The 25655-nt window shown below is 34.1% G+C and overlaps 3 protein-coding genes across 3 annotated transcripts; 2 read left to right on the top strand and 1 right to left on the bottom strand.

Moving 5' to 3' along the window:
- The first annotated feature begins 6737 nt into the window (after positions 1 to 6737).
- Positions 6738 to 7917, top strand: LOC112527400 (transcription termination factor MTEF1, chloroplastic-like). The gene has a single exon (XM_025138036.1). The coding sequence runs from the start codon at positions 6749 to 6751 to the stop codon at positions 7814 to 7816; it is 1068 nt and encodes a 355-aa protein (XP_024993804.1). The 5' UTR covers positions 6738 to 6748; the 3' UTR covers positions 7817 to 7917.
- An 8319-nt stretch (positions 7918 to 16236) lies between these two features.
- Positions 16237 to 16691, top strand: LOC112516487. Its single transcript, XM_025123555.1, has one exon. The coding sequence runs from the start codon at positions 16291 to 16293 to the stop codon at positions 16684 to 16686; it is 396 nt and encodes a 131-aa protein (XP_024979323.1). The 5' UTR covers positions 16237 to 16290; the 3' UTR covers positions 16687 to 16691.
- A 69-nt stretch (positions 16692 to 16760) lies between these two features.
- LOC112516478 (putative HVA22-like protein g) lies at positions 16761 to 18374 on the bottom strand. The gene is made up of 7 exons (XM_025123545.1): positions 18290 to 18374; positions 17945 to 18016; positions 17764 to 17862; positions 17631 to 17687; positions 17495 to 17558; positions 17200 to 17409; positions 16761 to 17098 (listed from the first exon to the last, which is right to left on the bottom strand). The coding sequence occupies exons 2-7, from the start codon at positions 17974 to 17976 to the stop codon at positions 16871 to 16873; spliced, it is 690 nt and encodes a 229-aa protein (XP_024979313.1). The 5' UTR covers positions 17977 to 18016; positions 18290 to 18374; the 3' UTR covers positions 16761 to 16870.
- Positions 18375 to 25655: the final 7281 nt, after the last annotated feature.

Genomic DNA, 25655 nt, shown 5'->3' with positions numbered 1-25655 from the left:
GCGATCACTGAACAAGCTCAGTGTATGATCGCTGGAACTGAAATTACAGACACAGAAATACATCGAAAGGAAAAAGGGATTATCATCAAATCATTGAGAGAGAGGATCAACACCAACTACACATTTGGTTTTAATTTAACTCCTATTTTAGGGGCATTACATTCTATATGATCTAGAGATAACCTTTTATACCAGTCCCTGCATTAAATGAAATAATGCAACTTCAACATGTGCCTTCATTTGATTCATTGGTCCATGTACCTTTGTAAGTTTCATATCAGACTTTTGATATGATGTAGACTTTTGTTGCTTCAACACATCCTTCCGTATGTCGAGTGAATAGAAAGAAATTATGGTAATAATAAAATAGTACTTTTGAACTTACTTTGACTGATATGATAACATGTTTCCATACCAGGACATGGGTTGGAGACGTGGTCCCTAAATATCTTCGTCTAGTCTTGATCCATGCTTTTGTGTGTAGAGTAAACATTAAAGTAAGTGAATTGTACTTAATTTGGATGACATATTGAACATGTTCTCACACTAGGACTAGAGATGGTAAAAGAAACTTGGTTGCAAAGTCTTCTCTTTAAATCGACTTGCCAGATAGCATTTGTCAAACTAATGGACTTATTTGTCTTCTATTGGCTAGATGATAAATCCAATCTGTTTTGGTATCGATCTAACTTCACTTTAACTACTGTTTGATTTTGCTGAAAGCATTTTGCTTGATTAGATGACAAATTACAAAATAAGACTTACAATGGAAATCCTATCTTTTTTATTCTGAAATATGAGGGGCTGTTTGTTTCCCTCTTAATGGTGACATTAAGAGGGAGCCTCTTAATCGCTAAGAGGCAGAAGCTGTTTGGCAAAAAAATAACCTCTTAATGGTGACAATATCCTCTTAACGGTTCTGTGTTTAAGGTGCTCCTAAATGGTTCAGATGTAAGTTGTTCCATTTTTACCCTCCCACTTCTCCAGCCGGCTACTCATCCCACTCGATCCTTCCTCCTCCCACTCGATCTCGTCGCTCTCCCCGTCGTCTCATCCCATTTACAGACTCATCTCCCTCCTCCCCATCTTCTACCTTCTCACCATCTTTCCCCTCCTCCTCTCATCTGCCTTCACCATCGTCGTCGCCACCTTCTTCTTCACTTGGCTGGCCACTTTCAAGCTCCTCCTCGTCGCGTTGCACAGGTTCGCCGGTTGTCGCTCGACCGTCACCATCGCCGGCGACCTCCACCGTCTTCATCGCCGGCGACCTCCACAGCTTCCATCGCCGGCGACCTCCACAGCTTCCATCGCCAGTCCCTTAATAGTAGCACAACTTCGATTTCAAGTAAATGCATAATGAAACTTCCATCGCCGGTCGCCAGTCCCTTAACAGTAGCACAGCTTCGATTGTCGCCTCCATTAGGTTTTCGTTCTTTAATTTTTAGTTGTTAGGATAATGGTAATTTGTTCAGGATCCCACAATTAAAAGGTTAAAAAAGAGAGGGTTAAAATGGTAATTTGTTTTTGTTCAGAAAACAGTTACCAAACAGCATTATTTCATTCAGCACTTAACCATTCTGACCCTCTTAACCATTCTGACCTCTTAACTATTCTGTACTAAATCATTCAACAACTGCCAAACAGCCCCTGAGATATATATTAGATTCATTAATTGTGTTAAAACATCGAATACTACAAATCTTAGAATGAAATATGCCTTCTTGAAAATCAAGATGGAATGACCATGAAGATAGGTCAGTGGGATTCTTCCATTCAGATGGAAGACAATTAAATCAAATATTTGATCTCACATCTTATTTTAAATTATATATCCGAAGTGACTAAGATCGAATGGCTTGTGTTAATAAGTTTTTTTGTTGTTGAAGGTTTAGATTTTAGTACTTTGTGTCCTATTTGATAGATAATGCATATAGGATATATCCCTTGTGTTATATCTAATAAATAATGTATATTTGATATAAACACTTGTCATATATCTGATAGATAATGTATATCAGATATAAACACTTGTCTTTTATCCGATGGATAATGTATATCAAATATAAAAACTTGTGTCATATCAAATAAATGATATATATCGGATATGATCATTACAAGACAAGTATTAAGAATTCTTTCCAAGTGTTGAATCAAATGCTAAATGTATTATTTACAAATCTAATGGTTGAATTAGAAAGAATTCTTTATACTTGCTTTGTAATGGTCATATTCGATATATATCTGAAATGACAATTACAAGACAAGTATTAGGAATTTTTTTTAAGTGTTGAATAAGATGTTAGATGTATTATTTACAAATCCGATTGTGGAGACACTACAAAACAAATGACTTTTATCTACAAAAATCACCAAGAGAAATTTCCGCGGGTGATTACCGACAGATCACCTATAAAATACCAATGGTTCAATAAAATTCGATGTTTTTCAAGAAAATACCAATGGATCACTAGAGAATCTTTGGGTAATCTGTCACTAATTTGAATTACCCACCAACAATCTATACACCAACTTTTGTGACAATATTCTGACGAATCACCCTTCAACGACATATTTTCTAGGAAAAAGTCTGTAAGAAAAAATCTTTCAATTAATAGTGAGACCGACAATCTCCTTCTATTTCTTGATAACGTAAATAGATAGTCGTGATAGAAATACTTAGAAAAAATGGTGCTGAAACTTATAAGCGAAATAAAATCCGAACTTATAAATATAATGATTCATTTTGGATTCTTTTTGTATTTTTCTCTTTTAATTAACATATTATATTATTTAATTTTTTACTATCTTGTTATAAATCAACATATTCTATTATTAAGATTTGTTTTAATTATATTATGAAATGTTGTTATTAACTAATTCTTTAAAATAACATTTTTTTGTCATTTTACATTTTTCATCTAGCTTATCAACTAGATTTTGCGAAACGTAATTAGTTTATCAGGTAGCATATCAGCTAATATGTAGCTTATAAGCTAGTTTACCAAACATAGCCTAAGTTCTTAGAAAAAATTCAAACAAATAAATCTTTGAACTTTTGAAAAGTGAATAAATAAAACATTGAACTTACTAAAACCGACAAAAACCCAAAGCATTTTCAATTTTGAGCGATTAGGTCCTTGAACATTCTTTTGAATGAATAAATTTTATCTATAAAACAAAAAAAATTACCATTTCTTTTTTCATGTAACAACAAATTAGTAGGAAAATACAAAAAACAAATAAACCGAAAAAGTTAAAGCATTTTTAGTAACTTATTTATTTTTTGGATTTAAATGACAATCACATGTGTTTGTTATGACCTTATGATTGTTTTTTGAATTAGAATTTGATAGATTTGGGATGTTATTGATCTTATTTGACCATGTGTTTATGTTGGTCTTAACCATTTGATTTGATAATAACATAAATACATCTGATCTAATACTTAGAAACATTCTTGAAGTTTTGTCTGCCTTTAAAATAAAACAATTCAGATTGACATCTAGAGCCATTATCTGGACGTCGTATCCAGATTTGCAAAAATGGATTCCATATCCAGATTTACACCCAGATAGGACATTTGGATTTACTCAACATGAATCATATATGTATTTAGATATCCATAAGTTAAGTGGATCCGAATAAGATACATGATTCGGATTCAATACTTCATAAATCACAAATCTTGTTGGATTCCTGAATATAACTTATATTTCAGAGAGTAAATTTAAAAAATAGGATTTTCCCCCTTAATCTTAGTTATTATCTGTATTGATCCAAGAGTGAAAAATTCCCACAAAATTGAATACTAGTTGAAGTGAATTCAAGATAGTCATCAAAGCGGATTAGATTGTCATCTAGCCGATGAAGGAGCAACATGAGATAACTCAAAAGTAGTATGACAAATACTACTTTTGGTGAGCCGATTTTTAAGTGCAAACTTAACCAACAAGTTTGGCTCACTAACTCTACCAACTATTGTTCTGGTATGAGAACATGTTTGAAATTTCAAGCAAAATAAGTTTTAAAGTACTATACTATTTTAATATTATTGTTCCTTTTGCATACAAAAGGATGAGTTGTATTAACAAACGTCTACATCATATCGTCAAGATACGCAAATGCTGAAATGAAGAGTATAAACACGCATTGAACAACGAATCAGATGAAGACACACATTAAAGTTGGATAACATCATTTAATACAATGGTGGCTATAAAATGTCATCATTATCAAATATTGCAACTCATTTGTTTTGAAAGAAATGATGTGAAATGGTCCAAAAGATTGCTCATAATTTCATTAGACAAAATCGGTATCAACAATCTTTTGGACCATTTCACTCCTTTAGATCTGAAATAGTACATTTTTCATTACTCTTTCAGTCTTTGGCAAAATTGTCTTCAACAAAATTGCCTAGGATAAGGTATTACCTCTTTAGTTTTCACAAAAAATCTATAATTCTTTGTTTTCAGTAAGCATACATAATTAAAAAAATGAAAATATGTTATGTTTGTATTCAACTCCCTTCTATAAACATTTTATGTGTTAGTCATTATCATTTTAGAACCAACAGTTTAATTGTCAAATAATGAAATGACATTTAACTCCATTCATTTGAACTTTCTACTCAATTAACAGAATTGAAACGTAAACAATGATAAATAACAAAATCAATTTTTTATTATTTAAAATAATAATAATATATAGTGAATTCCATAAATAAAATTTTATTCATAAAAAATTTAATGAAATGATAAATTCCTTCATGAAATCTGATTTCATATATAGAAAAGGCAACATTTAATGATATAAGAATAACGGTCACATAAGAAATTTGGTCCGCATATTATCTCTTTTGTACTTGATTTGCCTTTTTTATTGAATACTTCTTTCTCAAATGGATAATACAAAATGCGGTGAATTTATATACATCAAGTGGCGTTCATATAAATAATTGGGTTGCTATTAAAGACATATTTTTATTAAATAAATTATAGACTAAAGGATGTTATATAAATATTTACCCAATAAATATTTATTAATAAAATTTAACATTATCATCGAATAAGATTTTTGTCAACTAAAATGACATCGTATGTATAAATCTGGTAAGCATCAGTGGCGGATTCAATACATAGTGGTTGGGGTCCTAGGCCCCCAACAAATCCAGCAACTTTTTTTTAAAAAAAGGCTATAAAAAATTTGTTTGGTAAATTTTCCTATTGTGCACCCAACAAGAATAAGACAAGGCCCCCAACAAGAACAAGGCAAGGGCCCCCAACTTGATATCTTGATTGTTAATTAGTCCATTTGTATTGCACATTGATATTTTTGTTCGAAATATAACATATAAAAATTATACACCTCGATAAATTAGTAAAAAGTCATATGAAAATCGATCTGAATAAGTTATCTTTATTATGTTAAGTGAACCGTTTAAGCCGAAAAAGAAAATCTAAAACCGTTTTCATCCGGATGAATTATTTGGTTTTGAATTATTTTTCTACACGACTACACCCCTTAAGTGTGCCCCCTACTTTAAAAATTTCTGGATCCGCCACTGATAAACACTACACGTGGTAACAGTCATCGACTTCACTTACCGTGTAAAACTCTTCGTCCTTGCCTTCATTCTTGTTCCTTGCTATATTTGTCAGTTAAAGTAATATGATTTAATAAACACTTACTTAATTAAGCGTTTGATACACAACTTCTGAATTGAACAAATAAAAACACATTTTTTTTTTTTAAATAACAAAAAGAAAAGTTAAACTTTTATAATGAATTACATTCTATTTCAATAGTTTATCATTTTAAATTTTATAATAATATTTAATAAGTTTATTATTACAACAAACTTTCATTATTTCAATATTTAATTGGTGAGAACAATAAATATATATATTTCAGTCTTTATCGACATGTAATTTTGGAATATGCAAAATATTATCCATTTTATTACGGTTTGCTTATTTTGAATTTTTTTTAAAGGATCTATTAAAACCAAAATGAAAATCTTTCTTTTATCTTAACTAATGTATTAGTTGGTCGACCTGCTTGATATATCTGAAAACACACCTTGTTGACGAAATTGAATCATACACGTTCTTGGCAAATGATCATATGGGAAGGGAAGTTATGGTGAGAAACATAAGAAAAGATCTGAACTCTTGATTACTTTTAATCTCATGTCCACCCATGAATTACGTTTTAGAAGGGAATTGATTTATGCATCTCGGTGCACCTCATTGGTGTTGACATTCAATTAGAATTGATTCAAAGGTGAAGATCTCTTCTTACGCTTCTTACCATAACTTCCCTTCTCACCGGAACTTAACCCATGCTCTTATCCCAAATCATGAATTATTTTATTATTTAGATGCAAAAACAAATACAACAAAAATACAATCTTGAAAAAAGGTCCTAGCCCAAGCCCGAAGTATCAAACGTCCAAGTCCAACCAAAAAAGAGAAGACCCAAAAGTGGCCCGATCACACAAATAAAAAATAAGGCTTTTAACGTTTATATAATGTCATGACGCCTTGAAACGAACCCTGGTTCACCTTAAGAAAGATTAAATGGAACTTGATGACACTTTTTTCTTGTACATATTCACAAATGAATAGAGATAATCAACAAAATGATCCTTGGAAAAAAAAGCAAAAACACATTACAAATTTCAATTTGTCGTCAAGTTAAAATTTTAAACATCACACCCTTTCGGTTTGGGATCAAGTGCGAATAGATGGGCCATTTAAATACACTTATTGCGCCAGGTGTTCTCTCCAGGCTCCACCTCCATCATCTTCAACTTCTCCACCTTTCCGACGACTCCTTATCTATCCGGCGGTCGATCGCCACCACTCGCCATCACTTCCGTAGCCTTTTTCCCACCAAATGTGATGTAAATCTCCGTCACCGCAAAACAATGCAAGAAGCCCTTCAAATCCCCTCCACCCCCACCGCCCAACTCCACCTCCTCACGCCACCCAGTCCAACAACCGTCCATTTCCGACCACCCTCTTCCGCCTCCAAAACCTCCATCTCTCCCAAACTCTCTCCACCACCATCATTTCGCTCCACTGAAGAACTGCAAGAAAAACTCATCTACCTCGATTCATTTGAAATAGACTTAATCCCACTCCTCACCACACACCCTCCACTCTTATCCACCACCCTCTCCCACCTTAAATCCACCGTCTCCTTCCTCTCCACCACCATCCTCCTCCCCCAACCCGCCGTTCGCCGCCTCATCTACATCTGCCCTCAAGTCCTCACACTCCCACTCACCTCCATCGTATCCACTATTACCTTCCTCCTCCGCGAAGCCCATGTCCACACCGACGACCTCCACCAGGTCATCCACCGCCGCCCAAGACTCCTCACATCCGACGTCAAAACTCGACTCCGTCCAACCCTTTACTTCCTCCAAGGCACAATCGGGATCTCCGGTGTGAACAAACACACCCACCTACTAACTTGCTCCGTGGAAGACAAATTTCTCTCCCGTATCGAATACTTCCACGAAATCATGGGAATTTCTTATAAAGACACAATCTTGATGTTCCGACGGTTCCCTTCGCTGTTTTGCTATAGCATCAAGGACAACATTGAGCCGAAATTCAAGTATTTGGCGGTGGAAATGGGGAGGGAATTGAGAGAAATGGTGGAGTTCCCGCAGTACTTTTCGTTTAGTTTAGAGAAAAGAATAGATCCAAGACACCGGCGGTGCGTCGAGAGGGGGGTTTGTTTGCCATTACCGATGATGTTAAGATCCAGTGAGCGGCGGTTCCGGGATAAGATGGAGGTGTGATGTATCATATTATAATTCTTCTGTAATTTCCTTCGTAATTCGTTGTCATTATTATTGCTATTTTTATGTTGGTAAAGCAAGATAATATCTTCAAAAGATCGACCTTGGCCTCCATATGTGGTTTATTTTAGGGTTGGGTAAGTGTTAGTTAATTCGCTATCTAATCTATTTAAAGTAGAGGCAACGAAATACGTAATTATTCATATTCATACCCTTTTTATTAAGATAGCAGGTAACAAAAAAAAAGTAATGGATAAATGATAAAAAAATCATTTTAAACTAAACATCAACATATAAGTAAAATATAAGTTAATAAATATAATAGGGTAAGAGTTTTTTTGTCATTATTCTTACCGAGTAAAATTACCTGTCCTTAAAATATTCACTTGGTAAGGTAAGTATTAGACGGTAAGTATTTATTAAACGACTATTAAATGTTGGATTACCTTCTTCTAACATTGCTAAAACCAAGTGTTTCAGTTGGCTCTCTAAAGAGCCATAGATGTGCTTCTTTTTCTATGACACAAATGAGGCAACATTCAAAAAATCATCATTAATTTGATTACATAGATCTAACTCAACAAGTTTTATCGCCGAAAAGTATTTTTCAACCATAACAGTTGCAATGGACAAAACCAGTGTTAGCTTCAATAATTGGTAGTCTGAAGAATGAGAAATATGTTTTCTTGTTTTCACCATCAATCTAGCAAGGTCAGCAATGCCATTTAAAATGACAAATATGTTAGCATTATACACAAGGTGATAGTAGATGTCAAGTTTGTACTCAAGAATGAGTCACCAAAATCATGTGAATACGTCTCACTTAACTTCAATAGGCTTGATTCGTTAAATTGAGAAAATCAATTGTGTAAATTCAAAGTTATCATATTTTGAAGCAAGTCGGTGCTTTTCTCACAAAAACAATCACCGAACTCTTGAATCTGCATATCCAAAACAATATTGAATAAATCATAATAACAATGCCGATTGCTAATGTTCTTCATTTTCCTTGAATTTCTTGTATTAACATAACCTTCCGTCATATCCAACTTGACAATCTTATATTTATCACAAAAAAAGTAACATTTATTAAAAAGTTGATCGAGTGAGTACTGAGCTGATCGACTTTAAATCATGTCGTCGAGATGATCGAGCCGTCGAGGTTTTGTTATTTCTGAAATCGAATTCGTATCACGGACGTATCTTTTCAATTCGGAATGTGGGATTTGGGTAAGGCCGTAAGGACTAAGGGTTTCAAAATATGGGCCGAAGAAGTAAATTGGGATTTGGGTTTTAGATATAATAAGTTTAGGCCTTTGCCTTTTGACTTTGATTTGGGCATTATTAACTATATAATTTATTGGGTTTATTGCTTTGGCAGAATAGAAGGTGGGGTCCAATGGAGTATCTTAATATTTTTTTTTTTTCAATTTTTCTTTGCTAACTTTTGAATCTTTATTAAATAATACGGTTGTATTTTTCATAAATTTAATTTTTTTTATTTTTTGACAAAGGGATAATATGGTGGCATGTACTACCAGTGGCACTGAATTGGGTTCGTTTCTGATGGTGCGCTTGGTATGCAGAATAAGATAGGGCATGACAAAGGGAAAAAAAATTAAGGTTCCATGCTTTACATAAGATTAGAATAAGACTGGAGATGATTGAGAGGGACATCAAGATAGGTGGAACAAGATTGATAAATTACTAAACTAATTATATGTTAATTGAAACACACTAATATTCCATAATTCTTTCACCTGCTTACTTTATCATTATCTGTCCAGTTCTATCCAATTATGTTTTGTGTACCAAATCCACCCTAGATATACCTTCTAATATGTCGATTATTTTTCCACTTTTTGATTTGGGATGGCCAATAGTCAACAGTGTTTCCCAGTTACTTTGTTCCAATTCTGTTTTGTGTACCAAATCCACCCTAGACGTCTGAATTGGGATGTTCATACGTCATGTTTGTCCTATGCTCCATAACGTTCATATATGACTTGAGTGTGAGGTTATAGTGTTATAGAAGCAAAAACCTTCTCAATCATAAACTGCTGCATGTCCTTCTCTTTCTATTAATACAAGTACCTAGATGAGCTTATTAGCTATGTAATCTGGTTTGATGACTTGATATAGCCCTTATCACAATTTTTTGCATGATTGATGTTTGACCGGCCATGAAGAGAAATTTTGGAACAAGCTACATTGAAGTTGCATGTAACGAGTAAGGTAGTCCTGGTTATGCTTCTACAGTTGACCAGTCCTATTTGCACTCGTATATTTGGAAAAAGTGGAAAGGTGAATGGTTGTTCAAAGGTAACAAGGAGCAACAAACCCCTCTTTCTAATTCGGGTTCATAATATGCTTACCGTTTAGCAGTCTTACAGGTTCTGTCATTAATGCTTGCGGACATGCCACTGCTTTAAATGCACGTCTACCATGCTTTCAGGAAAATGTTTAGTTTTATATCAAGTTATTTGGAGCTTTAGTAAATATAAGTTGATGCATATATTTACCTTTTATTAAAGCTTGGATGCACGAGGGAATGAAACTCTAATAGCATTAAAGGCTGACAACCCTTGCTTGAAGTTGTTGGATTAGTGTCCAAGATCATAACTATATTGGCAAAGACTATTATCAAGAGTAGAGTCCTTTTTGGGTTGCCCTCATTAAACTGTTAAGAGAAATAATAAAAGGGAAATAATATTAATTAGAGTTAATATTATATGAAGTTCGATACGGCGTATAGTAGACAACGACACGTCGTGTGGTGTTGGTTCTATATGACGTATAAGGGAAAACTTACAATATGATTTTGAGATCAAGTATTAGCCATATAAGAGAAAAGATGTGATGTCCAAGGAATAAATCCAAACCCCTTCCTTTTTGTATAAATAGAGGGGATGTCTAGTTTTCTCTTGGCTAATTTTTCTCTCCTTCTTATTCCTACTATTTGTAAGAGTCTTTCGTTTATCGGGACCTTAGGAGTTCGAATATATTTCTCTTTGGTTCGTGGGTGTGAGCCATTAGAGGTATCTTCGGTTGGGTACTTGCCTCCATTTTCGGCAAAGGTGGTACGCGTGTGAAAAATTGGTTTTCTCAAAAGGTTAGTATTCCTTATTTATTATTTATTTAATTATTTATTTAAGTTGCTTTTAGTTATTAAGTTAAGATCCTTTAGGGTTTTGTTTCCTTCTTGCCCTAAATTAATTGTTTATTTCCGCTGCGTATTAATCTAGTTAGGGTATAGAAACTCCATCAGTGGTATCAGAGCCTATAGTTTAATTCTATTAGCACTTAAAATTGGATTATTAGATTGTTAACATATGATTAGTGTAAACAATTGAACATTATATTATTGTCTTATGATCATAGATTGTTAATTTGAATTTACATTATATTTTGAAATGTTTAAAATATACCCTAAATTTTAAAAGGTTTAAAATAGAATCCTGATTTTTAAAAATGTTTAAATAAACCTTTATACATATTATGTATGTATCATTACATCGTTAGTCAATTGATAGATCGGCTCACCCATAGTGAACAAACTAGAAGAGAGGTATAAGGCAGGTTGTTGTGCATCTCTAAAGAAGTCGGGTTTTTAACAAGCTTCGCGCTGATCCACTTCTCCGCTTCTCTGTGCGTTCAATGGAGCTACCGAGAAATTTTGATAGGATGATGTTAAGATTAAAAGTATTAATCTATAAGTACTAAAACTAAAATCCCGTTTTAGATATATGTATAAATGTGAATAGTATGCTAACCCATGAAAACCGCACATATCTCATATAAACTGTTAATGCGGCGCGTGTGGCTTACCGGCACTTTAATAAGAGATCATAAGTGAAAGGTGATGTGGGACTCGCGATTCTTGAGCTAAGTCGAGCCGGGGACCACGCGGGTTCTTGCATGGTTAAGTTCACCATCTAATTCATGATCTTCGGCAAACCAGTCATGAATAGTAGATGAGCATATTCGAGATTAACATGCCATTGATCAAATCAATGAATCTCAAAGGAACTAAGAATTTCATAGAGATTGAAATTGACATAGACTTGTCTACCTAAGATAAATTYGTGATATGATTACGGCAACCCTCTTCATWATCGAATCTAAAATATGGATCCTAGCCTTAACTTAAATTGGGTAATTAATTAAGGAATATTCATACTAACTAAAATTATTTTATCTCATAGATGACTACTGAAAATGGTGTGAATCCTCCCGCTCCAAATTCATCACATAACTTCTCCTTAGTCTCGGTTCTTGGGAGGGAAAGACTCACCGGTCCTAACTATATGGATTGGATGCGAAACCTTAGGTTCACTTTGAGGTACGAGAGCAAAGAGTATGTTCTCGATGAGCAAATTCCCATAATCAATGATGACTCAACCCAAGAAGWGATTGATGCTCACCAGAAACACTATGATGATGCAAACAAGGTGTCTTGCATCATGGCATCCTCCATGAGTCCTGAACTTCAAAAGACTTTTGAAAACACTTGGGCTTATGAGATGAACCAACAGCTGAAAGAAATGTTTCGAGCAAAGGCAAGCAAGGAACGCCTTGATGTTGTTAAATCAGTCATGACTTGCAAACCTAAACCTGGAGCTTCTATTTGTACTTTCGTCTTGGAGATGAAAGGGTACTTTGATAGGTTGGAATCTTTGAACATGGTGTTTGATACTGAGCTTTCCATCAACATGATCCTATCCGGTCTGCCTACTGTTTACAATCAGTTTGTGCTCTCATATCAAATGAATGGGAAAGAGACCTCAATAATGGAACTCCATAGCTTATTGCAAACTGCTGAACAAGGGATCAAGAAATCTGATGAGCCCTCCACCTCAGCAGTTCCGGTGTTGGCTATTGGTCACAATGCAAAAAAAAGAAAGACTTCTCATTCCAATTGGAAAGGAAAGGCCCCGAAAGGAAAGTCCAATCATGGGTACAAGAGAAAGTTTGAATCTGAGATTGCACCTACAAGTGATCCAAAGGAAGCAGTGTGTTTCTACTGCAACACTAAGGGGCACTGGAAGCGTAGCTGCCAAAAGTACTTGAAGGACCTCAAAGACGGTAAAGTCCAAAAGAGTGGTCAATCAGGTATGTTTATGATCGAACTCCACAATACTACAACTTCGAATTCGTGGATTCTCGATACAGGGTGTGGTAATCAGATTTCTTGATCCCTTGTTCAGCAGTTTAATTTGTAGGTTGCATGCTTAGTGTTGTTGGGATAGGACATCCTGAAGTTGTTAGTGCAATCTTATAGGAAGACCCGTAAATGCACGAAGAAGCTTTTAAGGTCGAGAATTTTATTTCAAGTGAGTTCAAGTAGTCTTAAAATTGGGTACAAGTTAAATGTATGTATTTTATGTAATTGATTCATTTTTTTTATGTTTGAATATGTGTCCACGAAAAATGCATGATATAAATAGGTGTTATGAAATGTGATCATTTAATGTTTTGTACAAAGTAAACTTTAAGGTGAAACATGCTAAATTCTTATGAAAAACAAACTATATGGAATATTGTTTTGATGTTTATGTCGCATGCTAATGACTTAGATTTTCGTGAAGTACATTCTGTATAAATGAGGTTCTCTGAGCTCTTTGTTTCCTCACAGACATGATGTATTTAGATTTGGATCTGGTGACTTAGGATCACCGTCTTTGCTGCGTTTGTATTGGTGTCCCTCCCTTTACAATTAATTGGGTTGCTTCCATTGGTGTTTTATGCAGTACAGTGCACTAGTGTTCCAGATACGCGGCTAAAAGACGTAGTGTGTATAAGACATAACGTGCACATGGTGATTATGTCGAAATTAGCCTAACGGATAAGTAGACTGTTGGGTAATGCTTATTCATTGATTTCGGTTTTGTTCTATGTCTCCCCCACATAGTACGATGTTTATTAACTCATTGTGAAAATAATAACCACGTCTTTATCTATATTTTTTAGTGAAAAGTAATGTGTTGAGTTGCATATTGCTAGTATTTACAAATCATGTATCATTTGAATTTATGAATCAGTGAATTTCTTATTGAACAGTTTATGATACCAACTCTTGAACTCACCAAATGTGTAGTCTAAAGTGTTTTCTTGTCGATATGTATCCCAAGATCAGAACCGTGTGCAGATGGTAGTGCTAGTAGTAAGGAAAGCTAGCACATGATATTAGTGGATGATACTACGTGTGATAACTCTTTTGAGACGATGATTAGTTGCAAATAGTTTTTGGTGGAAATTTATTATCATCGTCTTTATAGTTAGGTGCATAAACTTAGATTTTCCCATATACACATTTTGTATACATAATCTATTTGGGAAGTCTTATATACAAATGTATACAGGTGATAAAAATGGCAAAATTAACATGACTTTACGAATGGGTCATATGCCAAATTTTTGCTTGAAATTTTAGTCTAAAGATTATGATGTTACAACCTCGAAGAATACATTGGACCCACATAATCTCGACAGTACCATTGGCAAAGCTATGATATTCGGATTCGAAGTAGCCCAAAAATATGCAATAACCACTAGTACTCCGTCGAGCCATTAGAAAAGCCATCGTCACCGTGTTAATTCTCAACCGAGTTCAAACCAATCAGATCTTGAATCACATAAACAAAATCAAATCTTCAATCTTTTGTTTTAAGTTCTTTGTTTTATGACTGTTTTCTCTTGTTTGCTCTAGTTTTCTGGTTAGCAGCAACCCTTGGTTCTCATCCTGGGTGTTTTCTCTTGTTCTTTTCTAATTGTTGTCAATTTCATTGCGTTGCTTTTGGTTTACCATTGTTTTTAGTCTCTGTCGTGAAGAAAAAGATGAGTAAAGGCAAATAAGGAAATATATGGCACTAATTGGAGCAAACATCCATCTTATCTCTATCTTTAGTCATCAACAATCAAAAGTCGGTTTTAGGGGCCGTTTACTCAATTGCTTACCCGATAAGCGCTTATCGATAGACTATAATTTATTTTGGTGCGTAAGATTTTAGTACATTAAAACATATCGAATGCAACTAATTTTATTGGGTAAGTGCTTACCTGGGTAAGAGTTGTCATCCTCACTTACCGGACAAGACTCTCCATCATTCTCATAGCTCTTACCCGGTAAGATTCTTGGCTCTTCTCATATTCATCCGATTAGAAAATTTATCCGATAAACACTTACGAAATAAATGTTTAGTAATGGCCCCTTAGTTTATTAAACATAACCTCTTAAGAAAAATTAATTTTGGTTGTAGCACAATATTATATTTCTATGAGTTAAGTGGTTGATAATGTTACTTTAAAAATGAATCTTTCAAGTATAAAGAATCTGACTTTTTTTTTCTTTCTGTGGGTCAATATATTATATATATGTTCAAAGTTAGAAATATGACTATGAAATTCTTCATGGGTTAAAATGAAAAATAAAAAAACTTAAAAATAGTTTAATCTTTTTATAAAATGTTTTAAGATATATCACAAGAACAATTAATTTATTAATTAGAGATAAACAGAAATATTGTATGGAATTATAGACCCAGTCTCCCTCCTATTACATTATATATTGGTAATATAAAAACAATATAAGTAAAAAAGCCTCATTTTTCTTATTTAAAATGTGAAATAAATATGATGTGGCAAATTTTCAAGGAATATAATAAATGGAATAGTAAGTTACACTTTTTGTCTCTAATGGTATGTCAATTTTCAGCTTTGGTCCCTATAGTTCATTTATCATAAATTTTGTTCATGAATGATCACTTTTTGTTACAGAACTCGTTCCTGCCACTAATATCGTCCAACTACAAACTGTTAGGGGCCGTCACTTGTGGTATTTCGGTCTTTCTTTACGACCCCTCTTCGTCCCTAACCTATAAAAAATACCATTCTTAAATCATTTTCTTTTTCTTCCTTATATTCATCTTTTATCTTATCCAACTTGAAAATTAATCCAAATATCAAACACATTAGATCTAATTTTCAACATCAAAAATTATGTTTAACCAATTTTTGGGTACATTTTTTTAATTTTTGGTATACATTTCATTTTGATTTAGGATTTCAATTGTCCACCTAATTCTCATCTGTCCAGATCGATTCAGTCTAGTATCGACTATCCCTATCTATGCACGAAACCCACCTTTAAAGGACAAGAGATGGGGGAGGTTATTCATAGTGACCAATTCCGGAACAAAATCAATTACTCATTGACAAATTAACAGTGAATGAAGTATAGGGGCCAAAAATAGAAACAATGAAATAGACATGGATTAAAGGTGTAATTTAGTCAACGGAAATTGTGAGTGGTGGAAGAGAACCAATACCAATAATTGGCAACCAGTTTGGCCGCTGTTTCTCTCTCTAAGACTTGTATACCCCCCTCCTACTTCATTCTCTCTCACATGGATGACGCTAAATCTCCCATTCCCACTCTCCGACGTCGGAACTCCATCGAAGCATCTTCCGCTTTAATGGTCCACACCAAAGACCACCACCCTTCTTCCACCTCCACCACCACCACCACATCTAATTCTTCCGCCGATTTCGAGCTGCTATCTCTCAAACCAGCTTCCTATACCTCCCTCCGCGACATCCTCCCATCCACACCCGCCGTCGTCCAGTCGCCCAAAGTCTCCTCCTCCGCCGTCCGTTCGGGTTACGAGATTCCGATCCGAAACCGACTAGTGAAACAGGCCGCCTGGGCATACCTCCGACCCATGTCCACCTCTCCCGACTCCGGTGGATCCACCATCTTCCACCGCCTCTGGAACCGATTCTCCGATGCTTGCCTCCGTCTCGTAACCCAAATCTTCGATTGTCTGCTCCAGTCTACTATTCAACTTAGAACTACCACCTCCCGATTATAACCAACACACAGGTAAACAAATTGTAAAACATCCCAAATCTAATCATGGGTTCGTTTTAATTTCTCTTCAATATGTAGAAAAATAGATGAAACAGTTGAATTAATAAAAAAATTGGAATACAAATTTTGTTTTTTCTTGCTTCTTTACAATCTGTGCCAACGATAACTTTTTTTTTATTGATGAATCAAAGTCCTCTAGACCGCCTAAATCTTAGCCAAACTGGCTCTTTATGAGCCGAACTAGAACCATGTCTACTTGGTGATGATGGAATATGTGGTTCATCCGCATACACCCAAGGAGCCGTTGGTGCCCATCTCTCGTCACCCTGCTCTGATCCGCTTGAATTTGGAGTTGGAGTGGTCAGAGGTGGCGGCGGACGTCCGCCACCAGAGCTTTGATGGTTTTGCAACACCTGCATATAAATCATTTCATCAGTACAATCACAAATGCAATTGAAAACGATTTTCCTTTTCTGTTCATATGTTTTAGGAATTATTCAATATGCAATGATACCTGAGATGATTGTTTTGAGGATGAGGACTTGGAAATTAGATAGTGAAAGATTTCAAAGAACTTTGTTTGGCCTAATTCTGTGGAATTCTGCCAATAGTAAATTGCCACGTCCCATGCTCTGTCTCTGAATGCTTTCAAACTCTTTTCTATGTCTGTTTCATGCCTTACTATAAATGGTCTCAGCATTGCATCATATACAAACCCTGTACCCTGCAAATACCCATAAAAAACTTCCTTTTTATATCAAATTCTATGAACCAATACACATATCAAAGAAATAGCATTAATTTGTTACCTTTGTTTTAGGATACCATAAGTAGATAATGAGAGCCAGCTTCAATTCTCCATACATTGGCACCCTATGCAAAGACTCCACCTTTTCAGCACAAAATCATCGAATAAAAAAACCCCTAATTTGAATGTATACATACCATGAAATGAATATATCGCCAACTCTTTCAAACACCGTGAGAATTGCAACAATCACCCTGAGAAGAAAAACCGCATCAAGATTGGTTACAGAAAGATAACAGTTTTAAAAAACTCATATGAAGATCATCTTACCAGTACTGGCACCAAAATCTTAATTCTGCATTTCCTACTCCATGCTTCTCTATAGTTTTAAAACACTCGAACGCAGGATATGCGTATCCAAGAATCAACCTGAATATCCAATTGAAAGATAAATCCCACAATTCATAACCAATATCAGAGAAATTTGAGATTGATGAACAAAAAGACTTACACAAGACTACTTGTAATCAATTCCCCCAACATCTTTCCCTTTGCCCGCCAAAAGGGTATGCCAAATTCACTTCTGAAATTAGAAAAAAGGATATCTTTAATCTAATGGATCAATTTCGATTTCGAGTATGATCGAACAGATTTCTCAACCAAACTAGTGGATTCTGGAAAACCAGTTTCTGGTAATTGAATTCAGAAGCCGTGAAGCGAATTCATGAGAACATCCGGAAAACTGATTGAAAGCAATTCAGTCGCTAACACCCTTACAAAGTTTAGTTGCATAATTTAAGAAACAAACATAGAAAGAGGGGAATGAATCTAAAAAGCAGGGAAGAGATTATATCACCTTGATGGATTGTTTGTGGTTGTAAATGTAAAATTGAATGTGGGAAAGTTAAATTCGAGAGAGAAGAAGAAGGATTGATGGTTATGTATGTATATTTGCCAAATGGGGTTTATATATATATATATATATATATATAAATATATATATATATAAAGCAAAGAGAGAGGCGGTTGGATTTGAATGGGTAAAACGTACAAGAGACAGATAGAGAGAAAACCAGGGTTTACTTGCCTTTCTCCTCCTCTTCCAATTTTTAATTTTTAATTTTTAATTTTTAATTTGACTTTCTAATACCAATTGGTCTTGTTAAAACAAGATATAGGTCAACTTCACACAAAAACCATTTTCAAGCATAATTTCTATATTTAAATGAATTCATACCTAATACATTTATTAAAACAATATTTTTATTGAATTTTGTATGATAATATCATATTATAGAGTTTCATCATCTTATTGTTATCAAACATAATCTTTAATCTGATTGTTTTTCGTATTTTTTAATTTATAGGAACTTTTCTTTTATAATACATCATCGTCATCGACAGTTACAATTAATGTCAAAATCACCAAATTTAGTTTTATATATATATATATATATATATATATATATATATAGGGAGAGCGCGTTTGGTTCAAATGTTAACCTAAACTATTGTGTTAACTTTGTTAAACATATTCAACCAATCACAATACATCTTAATATTAGATTCATATTCATCTTAGAATTTAATGACAATGGTACATACGTAATTTTTTTATGTAACTCCTCTATCATTAATTGGGAGTTATAAAATCATAAAATCTCATTATTTGTGTTAACTTATTATGAATCTTGTTATCTTTTTTTTTAATATTGATTTTCTAGCTCTAATGTTTATGTGTGATTGGTGGAGGAGACCTGGTAGTAAATAATTTGGTATCGTTCAAATTGACATATACAAAAGATGATGAATATGTGTGACCATATGAACACAAATTTACATATGAGAACATTCGTACAACCATATAAACACAACTCGACATATATGAATTATTGTGTCAATTACGAACACAAATTGACATATATGAACCCTTGTGTCATTTACGAAACAGATTGACCTATATGTACAGTTGGTATAAACATACGAAAGATGATGAACATGTGTGACCATATGAACACAAATTCACATATATGAACATTCGTACAACTAAATGAACACAACTCGACATATATGAACTCTTGTGGCAATTACGAACACAAATTGACGTATATGAACTCTTGTGTCAAATACAAACACAGATTGACATATATGCACACTTGTGTCGTTTACAATTTTTTTCCATATACACCTCTGTTCACACATGAACAATTCTCATAAATATCGAATACTTGTTCACATATAAACCATTAACAAAAAAAAACCATAGAAAAATCTGGTGTCGAGGATCTTGCTATTGGTTTTGATTTGATGACGAGATTATTTCCCGAATGTTACATTATTATTAATGGGCAGTTACCAAACATCTCATTATCATTAATGGACAACTAAAATCTTTTCCCAAAATACCCCTTATAAATATTGTTCACTTATGTTACCTTGTCTACGTATGCAATTAATTACACTTTATGTCATTGATGATCTTAGTCATAAATTTCAAAGATCAATGACCAAAATTGGTTAACACAATAAACTTGGTTAACATTATATATATATATATATATATATATATATATATATATATATATATAGGGTTGGGTTCACGTGAGACCAAAAGTTTTTCGTGAGACTCGTAAGACCAATTTATGTCTATTGATCAACTTTATAAGCTAATTATCTAATGGTAAAGTTGCACGGTGGCAATTTTATGATTATTGAGAAGTCTTGTGGCGTTTATGAGTATTCAGATTGTCATATTGTAGATCTAATCCAATGATTGAGAATTGGTCTTATAGGTCTCACGAAAAACCTTTGGTCTCACATAATCTCAAGTGTGTGTGTATATATATATATATATATATATATATATATATATATGTTTCTTGGAAATAAGACTATCTGTATTTGTTGAAAATAATAAGTTATCTGGATGAATTGTAGTTCTAGATTTGTGAATACGGGTGAGGTGGTACGTAGGTTCCTCCTTTGAAAAGTTTGGGTGCATAGGGATATGGCTGCCTCAACCTGGTCAACGTTGCATGGAAGAATCCATTGGAATTTCGACAACGTAAAAACAAAAAAAGTAAATTAAATATATATATTTTTTTATTTTACCAAAGTTTTGAACACGCGTTGCAACCATCTCAAATCCTTCCAAATATTTAACATTTTCGTTATGAAAACTTAATTAATTTTCTTTGAATTCATGTCATGTGTAGCTTAACCTAATGTTACAGAGAATCCATAAATAATTTATCGGCAAGAGTTATCAATTTCATTTACCTTATATAGTAACACATTTATTGTTATCAAAACGGATTCATAGTGAGGGGCCATTTACTTAACTCTTACTGGGTAAGCACTTACCAACAAGAGGCCACCCTCACTTAATTACCTTATTGGGTAATATTATATGCCATCAAAATGAAATGTCCTTACTGGGTAAAAGTTTTCTCCCTCACTTACCGAGTAAGGTTCTTGATACTTATTATACCTCTTACTGTATAAGATTCTTCATCCTTGACATGCTCATCCAGTAAGGTAAATGACACCCGATAAGCAATAAACGACCATTAAGTGTTTATAACCCGATAGTGGTTACAGGGTAAGAACTTTAATCGTTACTTCTCTCTTACATGGTAAGATTATATGTAAATGTTTAGTAAACAGTACCTAAATCTCACAAATGACTTTCATCTCATATATATCGAACTCTCCTTTCTTATCGACAACTGTAATAATTTTGGTCATGTCATGAGATATACATGCATACATACACATGTATAAGCATTCAGCAATATGGCTTAGTGAATTCATGTGTACTATGTTTGTCTACCACAAACAAATAATGCAGGGAAAACCGATTGTATATCATAATCAATACAAACATTTGAATCAAAATCTCAATTTTGAAAATAACTAAACCTACCCATTTCTTAGGGTACCAAACCAATATGTACAAGCCAAACCAACTTTCCATACATCATACTAAAGGGCTGTTTGTTTGGCTCTTAATGGTGACACTAAGAGCCAACCTCTTAATCGGTAAGAGGTCAAGACTGTTTGGCAAAAAAAAAATAAGCTCTTAATGGTTACATTAACCTCTTAACCATTTTGCACCTAGAGCTTCACTAAACCATTCAGATGTTCATTTTTCCAACTCTGCCCTCTCAAGCCGTTCTTCACATCGCATCCCCCCTCCATCGTCGATTCCATTCGCCGTCTTCCCCCCTCCATCGTCGGTTCCATTCGCCGTCTTCCCCCCTCCCATCGTCGGTCTTCCATTCGCCATCTCCCCCCCCCCACGATTGTCGCCGCCCCTACTGCTTCCCTCCAGCTCTTGTTCCATTATTACCCTCATCACGTCTCCAGCCGCTCTCTCCTCCCACGCGAGATCCTCGTTCCTCATCCCACTCGATCGTGTTCTCCAGCGTCTTCTCCATCGTCTCCGTTGTCTTCTACATCGTCTCCCACTCAATTTCAGGTATTTCCCTTCTGTCTCCTTTTTCCTTCCCTCTGCAATCACAATGTCGATGAACTTAAGGCTGTTTGAATGAGGTAATCGATTTGATTGTTGGTGGATTCAAGTTATGAGCTAATCATTTTGGTATATGTTAGTTCAATACAAAAACAGTGAGAAGAGTGGAGAGGATGTAATCTCAAGGCTAGTCCTCATATTGGATCAAGCCATTTTGGTATCTGTTTATGTGCATCATTTTTTTGTTGAGGGCTTGAGAAATAAGCCATTTTCTTATTATGATGAGTTGTGCCTGATATTTGAAAAGAGTAGAGGCAATGAGAAGAGGGTTAAAATGATAATTTGTTGTCATTCAGAGAACATTTACCAAACAACCATATTTCATTCAGCACTTAACCATTCTGACCCTCTTAACCATTCTGACCATTTAACCATTCTGCACAAAACCATTCAGCAACTGCCAAACAGCCCCTAAGAAGCTTGATTGCGTCCTCGTTCCGCATATCGAATTAAACAACAACTCATACATAAACTTTTCAAAACATATAGATATATTCTAATATATTAATTAGTAATTGCTAATCATGTCAAGTGAAAAATCACCTACGTTGAGGTACGTTCCCTGTATATGTAAAACTCATGTATTTATGGTTCCATAATTTGCTGATGATGTTATGCAAGTATTTAGCATGATAATATACGTGAAAAAGTTGTTAATTTGGGTAAGAACTGTAAATTTCATTCGTGTTGAAACACATAGAAGAATACTTGTACATGTGTAATGCTATGCTTAAATCGTGTAAAGAATGAATTGGTAGATTTTTGGTATGCTGAAAACGGCTTGGTACACCACACGACTTGCAAGTCGCATGGTCAAAGTCGAGAAGATGAACGATGACAACTTGGAAGTATTGAATTGAGTTGATGGAATTAAGTAAGATGATAACAAATATGTAGGTCAAGTCAAGCACGCATCCTAAAGTACAATTAATTAATTGATTAATAAACTCATATGACGTATTATTTATTAGACTAATTTACAATTTGGTCCTACTGCTTATTTAAATTTTTGGATCCGGTACCCAAAGAAATAATCGTTATGGTCTTAATTACTTATGGATTAGATTCTTCGTTTTAACCCCATTAATCAATATTTCGTTAAGTTAGAAATATTATCTTCTCTTTACAATTTTTTAAATTATATGTATTATATACATATATATATATATAAATAAAAATCCATACACATAAACAAATAGAGGACAACCTTCCCAAGAATTTCTTCTAAGTAGATCTTCACCTCATTGAAATTACTACAATTGAAGGAGATGAACCCTTGGCCCCCAAACCCATCTCCGATGACCTAACAAAATCAATATCAAGAATACTTGTTTTAAAAACAAAATGTTATACAAAACTCATATAAATCAATAATTCTAAACTAAACAAAAAAAAACCTAGCTCAAGTAAAAAAGACTTGAACAATAAAAAAAACCCTGAAAATCAAAAAACCTAGTTTTTGCTTCACATTTTCATGGAACTCCATCCAAGCCTTTGTAGAGGCGGTGGGAGGAGGAGTTTGGAAGCAAGATATCGACATAGCAGGTTTTTGTAACACTCCAAAATCTGAAAAGAACGACTACATTATTTTTTTCGTTGAAACAGTTAACTTAACACAACTTCTACCGAAACAAAAATTGAGTAAAAGTCAACGACTAAGAATCTCAATCCAAATAAAAATAGATTAAGAGCGGTGGTGACTATAACTCTTACCTAAAGCCACTATCTCCAACTATACGAAAACGTCCCATTATAGATTAATGGTCATTAAGTTCGACTACCCTACTGTCTATACCTTGCTTGGGACCTCGATGATCCTAGATATGCTTGTTCACTAAAAATTACATCATATGGTTGATGTTCGATTCTATGAGTCGTATCACGATGCCCCTGATAACCCAATATCTATTCCTAGTTACAATATGAATAACTATCCCAATTTAAACTGATAAAACCGATTCCTATGACTATGGATCCAATTGAATAATGACCAATGCGTTCAAAACATGTAATTTCCAAATAAACATTCAATAACTACAAATCACATCAAAGATCCCCATTAAGCAATTTAAACTAGACAAATGTCTCAAAAACTTATTTGAGTCAAAACCAAACCAATAACTTAACAACACATTTAACCCTTCAATAAAGTCGATATAAACCAATAAAATAAAATAAAATAAAATATCCTATGTTTATACAACTTATGCGCCCAAAAGGTTTGAACATCTTTATTAATGCATGGTTCAAAGGTTGTGCAAGATCCCAAAATACACCATAGCTTCAAGGAAACATTTTTTAATAAATAATGACACCCAACAAGTCAATCATACACATATGGGAAACAAATAATCCACTACTAGAAAACTGACCATTTTCGGCGCCGTTTCCGGCGGACGAAATCCGCCGGTAAATTACCGGTGGATTTCCGGCGGACACTAAAAAAGTCAACATTTTATTGACTTCCAACGATTTCCGGCGGATTTCTTAAGTACTCAGTTTAATCTTGAATGTACATCTAATTACAACATTTTACCGGCGGATTTCCGGCGGATTTTTTAATTTTTTCTTTAAAAAAAATTAACAATTTTCCGGCGGATTTCCGGCGGATAATTAAATATTTTTTTAAAAAAATAAACAATTTTCCGGCGAATTTCCGACGGAAAATTAAAAAAAATTTTAAAAAAAGAATTAACAATTTTCCAGCGGATTTCCGGCGGAAAATTAAAAAATTTTCTAAAAAAAGAATARACAATTTTCCGGGGGATTTCCGGCGGAAAAATAAATAATTTTTTTTAAAAAAATTAACATTTCCGGCGGATTTCCGGAGGAAAATTAAAAAAAAAATTTTAAAAAAGAATTAACAATTTTCCGGCGGATTTTCGGCGGATAATTAAATTTTTTTTTAAAAAAATATAACCATTTCCGGCGGATTTCCGATGGAAAATTAAAAAAAATTCTAAAAAAAGAATAAACAATTTTCCGGCGGAGTTCCGGCAGAAAATTAAATAATTTTTTTATAAAAATTTAACATTTCCGGCGGATTTCCGGTGAAATATTAATTAATTTTTTTTAAAAAAAAACAAACAATTTTCCGGCGGATTTCCGGCGGATATTTAAATCCTTTTTCTAAAAATTTTTACCATTTCCGGCGGAAAATTAAATAATTTTAAAAAAAAATTAACAATTTTCCGGCGGATTTCCGGCAGATAATTAAATAATTTTTCTAAAAAAATTTACCATTTCTGGCGGATTTCCGGCGGAAAATTAAATAATTTAAAAAAAAAGAATTAACAATTTACCGTATTGGGCTTTAATGAACCGTATTGGGTTTTAATGAACCGTATTTAGGACTTTCATGAACCGTATTGGGATTTAATGGACCGTATTGGGTTTTAATGGATCGTATTGAGGTTTAATGGAAGTATTGGGCTTTTATGAATCGTATTGGGCTTTAATGAACCGTATTGGGCTTTAATGAACCGTATTGGGCTTTAATGAACCGTATTGGATTTTAATGGATCGTATTGGGCTTTAATAAACCGTATTGGGCTTTTATGAATCGTATTGGGCTTTAATGGAACGTATTGGGTTTTAATGGAACGTATTGGGCTTTGGTGGAACCTTTTGGGCTTTAATGGATCGTATTGTGTTTTAATGGATCGTATTGGGCTTTAATGAACCGTAT

This window comes from Cynara cardunculus, assembly GCF_001531365.2.
Source record: "Cynara cardunculus var. scolymus isolate 2C chromosome LG 1, CcrdV1, whole genome shotgun sequence".
NCBI classification, from domain to species: domain Eukaryota; kingdom Viridiplantae; phylum Streptophyta; class Magnoliopsida; order Asterales; family Asteraceae; genus Cynara; species Cynara cardunculus.
Note: the sequence above shows the minus strand (reverse complement) of the source record. Positions and strands in the feature narration are given on the sequence as shown.